The sequence below is a fragment of the Trichechus manatus genome, unplaced genomic scaffold, assembly GCF_000243295.1.
Source record: "Trichechus manatus latirostris isolate Lorelei unplaced genomic scaffold, TriManLat1.0 scaffold00153, whole genome shotgun sequence".
In the NCBI taxonomy this organism is placed as follows: domain Eukaryota; kingdom Metazoa; phylum Chordata; class Mammalia; order Sirenia; family Trichechidae; genus Trichechus; species Trichechus manatus.
In genome coordinates, this window is record NW_004444089.1 from 2,446,331 (window position 1) to 2,456,114 (window position 9,784).

General features: G+C 44.9%; 1 protein-coding gene across 1 annotated transcript in view; it reads left to right on the forward strand.

Annotated features, from left to right (window-relative positions):
- B3GLCT (beta 3-glucosyltransferase) overlaps positions 1-9,784 on the forward strand; it is a 120,432-nt gene that overhangs the window by 7,488 nt on the left and 103,160 nt on the right. Inside the window, exon 3 of the mRNA XM_004386032.2 lies at positions 8,805-8,844. Within this exon, the coding sequence (XP_004386089.1) occupies positions 8,805-8,844 (40 nt within the window). The remainder of the gene's footprint in view (positions 1-8,804; positions 8,845-9,784) is intronic.

Genomic DNA, 9,784 nt, shown 5'->3' on the forward strand with positions numbered 1-9,784 from the left:
TAGGCTTTATCTTCAGGTCTTTGATCCATTTTGAAGTAGTTTTTGTATACGGTGTGAGGTATGGGTCCTGTTTCATTTTTTTGCAAATGGATATCCAGTTTTGCCAGTACCATTTGTTAAAAAGACTGTCTTTTCCCCATTTGATGGACTTTGGGCCCTTGTTCCTTTCATCTGTTTTCCCTACTCCCTTACATTCTCGTCTTGGTTGTCTTTGTTTTAAAGTAATGTTGACCTTTTGGTCTTGTATAGGTGATGTTTTTAAAGGAACACAGTATTTATTTTTTGAGGTAATTTGTTATTTAACTACAAGGTGCCCTCCAGGGTTAGTTTTGGTTCAAGATTTGAAGAGTATCTTAGAGCAGCAGTCGAGGGGAGTCCTTCAGTCTTAACCAGTCCAGTAGGTCTTTATTTTAATTTACTTTAGGAATTTTTTTGAGGTTCTGTTCCACATTTTCCCCCCATTCTATAAAGGTCCATCTATTGTGGCACTGATCAGATGGTTGGTAGAGGTAGCTGGGCACTATCTAGTTCTTCTGGACTCAGGGTAGATGAGGCTGTGGTTTGTGTAGACTGTTTTCCCATAGACTGGTTTCTAATATGAGTCTTTGGTTTCCTTCTTTCTCCTTTGTTCCAGACGAGTAGAAACCTATAGTTGTATCTGTACATGTAACTTTTTTTTTTTGTTAGTACACATATTGTTTTATGACGTTGGTTAACAACCCCATGACATGTCAATACTCTCCCTTCTCAACCTTGGGTTTCCGATTACGAACTTTCCTGTCCCCTCCCGCCTTCTTGTCCTTGCCCCTGGGCTAGTGTACCCTTTTAGTCTCGTTTTGTTTTATGGACCTGTCTAATCTTTGGCTAAAGGGTGAACCTTAGTAGTGAGTTCATTACTGAGCTAAAAGGGTGTCTGTGGGCGATACTCTCAGGGTTTCTCCAGTGTCTTTCAGGCCAGTAAGTCTGGTCTTTTTTTGTAAGTTAGAATTTTGTTCTACGTTTTTCTCCAGCTCTGTCTGGGACCTTCTGTTGTGATCCCTGTCAGAGCAGTCAGTGGTGGTAGCCGGGCACCATGTAGTTGTACTCGACTCAGTCTGGTGGAGGTGTGGTAGTTGTGGTCCACTAGTCCTTTGAACTAATTTTTCTCTTGTAACTTTAGTTTTCTTCATTCTCCCTTGCCCCCGAAGGAGTGAGACCAGTGGAGTACCTTAGATGGCCGCTCACAGGCTTTTAAGACTCCAGACGCTACTGACCAAAGTAGAATGTAGAACATTTTCTTTATAAACTGTGCTTTGCCAATTGAACTAGTTGTTCCCTAAGACCATGGTCCCCACAGCCCTCAGCCCAGCAATTCGGTGTATATATTACTTTCAAATATGTTCGCATCTGATGGCACACATTTTCTAAACGCCTCAGGAGAAAGGCTGGGCATGTGTTAGTTTTCATGGTGGTATATAGAAGGAACATGGGAAAGGAATCAAAAGACCTGGGTTTTAGTCTTGGGTTTGGATTAGAGTAACTGTCTGACCTTGGGCAAAGTCATTATCTTTTCAGAACCTCCATTATGTCCTTTGTGAAAGGAAAATGTGGTATTGAATCAGCTCCAATGCTGTTTTTAAATCTAAAAATTCTGCTTTCCCATGATACTCATCTGGCAGCCAGAGCTGTGCCCTGCCACGGAGAAGACCGCTTGGCCAAGGGCCAGGCAGTAGGTTAATGGTGGAAGCCAGGGGGGCCTCTAGATTCCGAGGACTGTGTTCGTTCCTGGGCTTCAAACTGGTTTTTTTTTTTTGTTTTATTAAAAAAAAATTTTTTTTATTGTACTTTTGATGAAGGGTTACAGAGCAAACTAGTTTCTCGTTAAACAGTACACATATTGTTTTGTGACATTGGTTGCCAACCTCACAACATGTCAACACTCTCCCCTTCTCGACCTTGGGTTCCCCCTTACCAGCTTTCCTGTCCCCTCCTGCCTTCTTGTCCTTGCCCCTGGGCTGGTGTGCCCCTTTAGTCTCGTTTTGTTTTATGGCCTGTCTAATCTTTGGCTGAAGAGTGAACCTCAGGAGTTGAACTGGTTCTAAATGGTTCAGTCATGGCTGATGGAAACCAGGCAGAGCTTTGAACCTGTTTGAAGTGATTCAGTCATAGCTGACAGAAACCAGGACAGCATATGTGTTGTATAGCAACCAAATCTCTTGCATTGGCTTTTGACCTGAGTAGGAAACAGGCAGCCATGTCTCGCTCCAGGATGGCAGCCGACACACATTCAGAGTGGCGAGGTTGGCCGCCATCTTGGAGTGGGACACTGCTGCCTTTTCTACTCAGGTCAAAAGGCAACCTGCAAGAGATTTGTTTGCTATGTGACGCGTACGCTGCCCTTGTTTCTGTCAGCTGTGACTGAACTGGTTTGAAGCCCTGCCTTGTTTCTGTTGGCTATGACTGAACCATTTAGAACTCGTTCGAAGCCCTGGATCTTTCCCTGTGAGCAGGTGGTTCGTGTAGGCAAGAGTACCATTGAGTGTATGGACTAGTCAGTGGGGTCACACTTGCTAATTCATGAGTAGGAGTCCCTGGGTGGTGCAATGGTTAGTGCACTCGGCTGCTAACTGAAAGGTTAGAGGTTCAACTCCACCTAGAGGTGCCTTGGAAGAAAAATATGGCAGTCTGCTTCCACAAATTTAGGCTATTGAAAACCCTGTGGAGCACAGTTCTGCTCCGACACACATGGGGTTGCCGTGAATTGGAATCAACTCGACAACAAGTGGTTAATTTATGATGAAATATGGCTTTGGTTCAGCAGATTTAGAGAAGTGAACGGGTTGAGCTTTGTCAGTTTTTTTCCTTTGGTAGACTCTTCGAAAATCCATGTTTTATCAGGAATAAGTGAAGTGTCACTTGATCCAGAGGTCTAAACCAGCACATAAGTATAGGCTTTTCCTTGGCTCAGTGGCATTTCTGTTCTTGAGACAAAGATAATTACCAAATATACCACCAAGGTGGACGCTGCCCTGTGTTTAACTTGCTTTCTCTGCCCTGCCGATTGTCACAAAATCTTTGGCATTTTAAGAGGACACATCTCTGTGGCTGCATGTTGGCTTTGAAGCCATTTGCGATTTCGTTGGTAAAAGCTTGCAACTGCATTTCTTATCACGGTCTGTGAAGAAAATTGACGGATATTCTCTACCATCCAATTGTCATAATTATAGCCTGAGGCTGTTGAAAAGGGCAGTTAGGGAGAAAATTCCTTCTGAGTCTGCCAAAGAAGACTACGAAGACGGCAGATATAGCTGCTGACACTTTGCATTTGGCTGGAAAAATCATTTGAGAGTTCCTCCCTTGATGTACACAGGATCAGAATCAGGTGTTGCTGTGCCCAAGGCCAGATTTCTGGGTCAGAAGTTCTGCAGAAGAAGAAGACAGCTCACCTTGGAGGTGCTAAGAGGTGGGCGGCCGAGTGCTGCTCACCAGGTAGGAGAGGATGTCGTGTTAACCTGCTGTCTCAGTCATCTAGTGCTGCTATAACAGAAATACCACAAATGGATGGCTTTGACACACAGGTTTATTCTCTCACAGTTTAGGAGGCTAGAAGTCCAAATTCAGGGTGCCAGCTCCAGGGGAAGCCTTTCTCTTTCTGTTGGCTCTGGGGGAACGTCCTTGTCATCAGTCTTCCCCTGGGTCTAGGAGTTTCTTAGCACAGGGACCCCAGGTCCAAAGGATGCTTTCCACTCCTAGCCCTTCTTGCTTGCTGGTAATGAGGTCCCTCTCCTCTCTGCTTGCTTCGCTCTCTTATGTCTCAAAAGAGATTGACTCAAGATACAACCTAATCCTGTAGATTGTGTCCTGCCTCATTAACATCATAGAAGGTAGGATTTACAGCACATAGAAAAATTACATCAGATCACAAAATGGAGGACAACCACACAATACTGGGAATCATGACCTAGCCAAGTTGACAGATATTTTGGGGGGATACAATTCAATCCATAACATTCTACTCTTAGGCCCCTCAAAATTCATGTAGGGGCCAGATATAAAAACACATTCACCCCATCATATCATCCCAAAAGTCTTGAATCAATTCTAAGTCCAAATTCCATGCTGGGGCAAAATTTTTGTTCATCTGTGAAATCTAGAATACAAGTTATCTGCTTCCAAAGTGCAGTGGTGGTACAGGCACAAGGTAGACATTTCCATTACAAGTGGGAGAAATTGGAGGGAAAGAAGGGATAACAGGTACCAAGCAAGTCAGCAGAACACTTTATATTAGCTCCCAAGGCTTGAAAATAATTACCTGTTCTCTGGGACCATTTAGGCAATGGCCCTGCTCTCCAGACTCTGGGGCTTGGCCATACTGTCTGTATTCTGGTTGGAGGCCCCTTGGCCCTGGGCTTCAACTCTGCCTTCCAGGCCCACTGGGATGGCAACTCTGCTTCCTTGCATTTGGGTGGCCCCATTCTCCTAGTCTGTCTGAGTGGTGACCCTACCCCCTTGACCCCGGCAGGTCCTCTTCTTCTGTCCTGTGGGCATGGAAGCCCTACCCCCTCAGCTTGGGACATCGGATCTGGCCCCATCCCACTGGCATTCCTGAAAGGAAGCCCCACACTGTGGAACCAAGTTGGTGAAGATCTGACTCTTTGAAACCTAGGAGGTCACAGCCCCACCCTTTGAGACCCAGCAGGCCATGGTTCTACCTTTTGAGACCCTAGAGGTTGTGGCCCCACCCTTTGAGACTGAGGCAGCTCTGCTTCCTGTGCTCCTTGTCTCTGCAGCTTCTGCTTCCTGAAGGTGCTCAGCTCTCTCCCTTCTTGGGTTGACAAGCCTAGCTCTACCGACAAGTGCCCAGAGGCACACCACTCCACCAGGAAGCCTCCTGCCTGAAGGCACTCAGCTCTCTTGTTCCATGAGTCGGCTTCTGCGCCATCTCATACCAGTCTCCTGGTTCTGCTGCCATCGGTCTGCTGCTGCTTCTCGCCGTCTGTGCTGTCTCTGGTGTTACAGCTTTCCTTACTTCCTTCTGACTCCTCACTGGAATTGTCTTTGATGTCTATAATTCCACCAACAGTCTCTTCAAGGCAATCTAGGCTTTTACTGTTAGGCACTTTAAAACTCTTCCAGCCTCTACCCATTACTCAATTCCAAAACAGCTTGAACATTGTAGGTATCTGTTAGAGTAGCACCCCATTCCTGGTACCAAATTTCTGTCTTAGTTATCAAGTGTTGCTGTAACAGAAATGCCATAAGTGGATGGCTTCAGCAAACAGAATTTTATTCTTTCATAGTTCAGGGGGCTAGAAGTTTGAATTCAGGGCATCAGCTCCAGGGGAAGACGTTCTCTTTCTGTCGGCTCTGGGGGAAGGTCATTGTTATCAGGCTTCTCCTGGTCTAGGAGCTTCTCAGCTTAGGGATCCAGGGCCCAAAGGATGTGCTCTGCTCCTGGCTCTTCTTGCTTGGTGGTAATGAGGTCCCCCTCTCTTCTGCTCGCTTCTGTCTTATATCTCAAAAGAGATTGACTCAAGATACAACCTAATCCTGTAGATTGTGTCTGCCTCATTAACATAACTGCCTCTAATCCTGCCTCATTAACATCATAGAGAGTAGGATTTACAACGCATAGGAAAATTACATCAGATCACAAAATAGAGGACAACCACACAATACTGGGAATCATGGCCTAGCCAAATTGACAATTTTTGGAGGACACAATTCAATCCATAACACATGCTGACAACAGTATGCCTGAACCCAAAAGATGATAAAATTCAATCTTTAGTAGAGCTTGTCTTCATGAGGAACATGATTGATAGATGGGTATGTGGGTAGGTAGCTGGGTAGGTAGGTGGATGATAGATGATGGATGGGTACGTAGGAGGTAGATGAATGGTAGATGGGTATGCAGGTAGGTAGGTAGATGGATGATTGATGGATGGATAGATATATAGATAGATGATGGATAAATGATAGATGAATAGATGGATGGGTAGATAGATGGATGATGGACGGACGGATGGATGAATAGATAGAGGATGGATAGATAGATGATGGATAGATGGGTGAGAAGGTAGATAGATAGCGGCTGTTGAGTTGGCTCTGACTCATGTTGACCATATGTACAACAAAATGAAACACTACTCAGTCCTGCATCATTCTCATGATAGCTGGCATGTTCGAGTCCATTGTTGAGGCTGTTGGGCCAATCCATCTCACCCAGGGTCTCCCTCACCCTTGCTGGCCCTCTATGTCACCAAACATGATGTCCTCCTCCAGTGATTAATCTCTTCTGATGACGTGTCCAAAGCAAGAGATTCAGACAATGTTCTGTTGTGATCCATAGGGTTTTCATTGGCTATTTTTTGGAAGTAGATCGCCAGGTCTTTCTTCCTAGAAACACTACCAGATTAATCATATTTCTGATAAGTTTATAAAGCCTTATGGTTTACAAGGTTTTTAAATTAATCTTCCCAAGGACATTGTGAAGCAGTTAGGTGTTACCTCTGCTTCACACGGGCGGGAGGAGCCTCAGCTAAATTGGATGACTTGCCTAAGGTCACATAACAAGAAAGGACAGCCTTCCTAAGAGACTCCTGCTATGATGCAGAAGTACATTGTGGCTGCTTTTCCCCCTTAGGTTTTGGTCTCATTTCTTTCTTTAGGAAAATACTTCCAAACATCCATTTTTAAAATCTTCCCGCAGAATGTTAATGTGTATATTTATATTATATGTATGTGAAGCCCTGGTAGCTCAGTGGTTAAGAACTTAGTTGCTAACCAAGAGGTCGGTGGTTCGAATCCACCAGCCGCTCCTTGGAAACCCTATGGGGCAGTTCTACTCTGTCCTGTAGGGTTGCTATGAGTCAAAATTGACTTGACAGCAATCGGTTTTTTGGTTTTAATACGTGTGTAATATATATTTAATATATATAGTGTATACTTATATGTATCTATAACATATAATGTAATATAAAAACCAAAAAACAAACCTGTTGCTGTCGAGCTGATTCTGACTCATAGCGACCCTACAAGACAGATTAGAACTGCCCTGTAGGGTTTTCCAGGCTGTGATCTTTTTTTTAAAATTTTATTTACTTATTTTTATTGTACTTTAGATGAAGATTTACAGAACAGATAGTTTCTCATTAAACAGTTAGTACACATATTGTTTTATGACATTGGTTACCAACCCCACGACATGTCAACACTCTCCCTTCTCAACCTTGGGTTCCCTGTTACCAGCTTTCCTGTCCCGTCCTGCCTTCTAGTCCTTGTCCCTGGGCTGTTGTGCCCCATTAGTCTCGTTTTGTTTTATGGGGCTGTCTAATCTTTGGCTGAAGGGTGAACCTCGGGAGTGAGTTCATTACTGAGCTAAGAGGGTGTCCGGGGGCCATCCTCTCGGGGTTTCTCCAGTCTCTGTCAGACGAGTAAACCTGGTCTCTTTTTATGAGTTAGAATTTTGTTCTCCATTTTTCTCTAGCTCTGCCGGGGATGCTCTGTTGTGATCCCTGTCAGAGCAGTCGGTAGTGGTAGTCGGGCATGATCTAGCTGTACTGGATTCAGTCCGGTGGAGGCCGTGGTAGTTGTGGTCCATTAGTCCTTTGTACTGATCTTTCCCTTGTATCTTGTTTTCTTCATTCTCCCTTGCTCCTGAAGGGGTAAGACCAGTGGAATATCTTAGATGGCTGCTCACAGCCTTTTAAGACCCCAGACACCACTCACCAAAGTAGAATGTAGAACATTTTCTTTATAAACTGTGTTATGCCAGTTGAGCTAGATGTTCCCGAGACCATGGTCCCCACAGCCCCCCAAATTTTACTATATTTTAGGCGAAAGTTTACGGCACAAATTCATTTTTCATTCAACAATTTATACACACTGTTTTGTAACATTAGTTGCAATCCCTGCAGTGTGACAGCACTCTTCCCTTTTCCTCCCTGGGTTCCCTGTGTCCATTCGTCCAGATTTCCTGCCCCTTCCTGCCTTCTCATGTTGCTATTTGATTGAACTAAGAAGTATGTTCCTCATGTGTGTTATTGTTAGTTTTATAGGCCTGTCTAATCTTTGTCTGAAAAGTGGGCTTCGGGAGTGGCTTCAGTTCTGTGTTGAGTTCCGGGTGGTGTCCAGGGGCCATAATCGCGGGGGTTCCTCTAGTCTGTGTCAGACCAGTACGTGTATGTTTGGTCTTTTTTTGTGAATTTGAATTTTATTCTACTTTTTTCTCCTGCTCAGTCTGGAACCCTTTATTATGATCCCTGTCAGAGCAGTCAGTGGTGGTAGCTGGGCACCATCTAGTTCTTTTGGACTCAGGCTGGTGGAGGCTGTGATTCATGAGGTCTGTTGGTCCTCTGGACTAACATTTCTCATGTCTCTTTGGTTTTCTTCATTCTCCTTTGCTCCGGATGGCATGGGACCAATAGATGTATCTTAGATGGCTGCTTGCAAGCTTTTAAAACCCCAGACACTACTCACCAAAGTAGAATGTAGAACATTTTTTTTATGAACTATGTTATGCCACTTGACCTAGATGTCCCCCAAGACCATGGTCCCCTAGGCTGTGATCTTCATGGGAGCAGATCACCAAGTCTTTCTCGAGGAGCTACTGGGTGTATTCGCAGGACTCAACTTCCGTTTAGCAGCTGAGCTCTCAACCATTGTGCCACGAGGGTTCTTTATAATATAGTATGTAGTATATATATTATGTAATAATTATAGAACTGTATACAAATATATATTTATAATACATATTTATTTAGTGTATTGATAGCTTAGTTATATGATGAGATTTCTCTTTTTCTCTTTTATTTAATATTTAGAATTTGGAGAAAAGTGGACCATCAAGGAAACATGACATAGGTAAGTAATGTTTTATTTTTTAAACTTGAATATGTACCCTGGTGTGTTTCCTGTAAATCATGTTTCACCTAAGTGAATTTTTCTTTCTGATTCTGTTGATTATGCAGTAAATATTGCTGTCCAAATATCCACTTGTTGGCCCAGCCCAGAGTTTACAGCTAGCCTCAGGAAGACATGAGGAGAGCCCTTTTCATGCTGGTGTGTTGGAAGCACAGTGACACTTGGGGGAGCTGGAACTCAACGGGACTGCCTTGTTTTTCTGGGTCTTGCAAGTTTTTCCGCCTTGGACAGGGTGCAGTCTTACTACTTTTCTATCGCTCTCTATTAGTGGAAAAGATTTGAGTTTTCCTTCTCTGACAGGTTTCCGCCTTACACAGGTCCCGGCTTTTGCAGGCTTGACTGCATCAGCTAATATGGCGGATCTCATTCCTTCATTATCATGTTTTGACCTTCCAGTGAGAGCAGACCACCATGCTGAGTGGGCACTGTGGGGCTGCAGAGACGAGTAAGACTCAGTCCCTCTTACAAGGGGTCCACCTGAGTGGGAGAAGGGACAAGCCTTGCTCATGCCTCCTCTGCCTGGACCCAGGGTCCCCACTCCTTCCCTAGCAAACATTGCTTGTCCCTCGGAAGGCAAACACTGCTCGTCCCTCAGGAGGCAGACGCTGCTTGTCCCTCAGGAGGCAGACGCTGCTTGTCCCTCAGGAGGCAGACACTCTTGTCCCTCGGGAGGCAGACGCTGCTTGTCCCTCGGGAGGCAGACACTCTTGTCCCTCGGGAGGCAGACGCTGCTTGTCCCTCGGGAGGCAGACATTCCTTGTCCCTCAGAAGGCAGACGCTACTTGTCCCTCAGAAGGCAGACGCTCCTTGTCCCTCAGAAGGCAGACACTGCTTGTCCCTCAGAAGGCAGACGCTACTTGTCCCTCAGAAGGCAGACGCT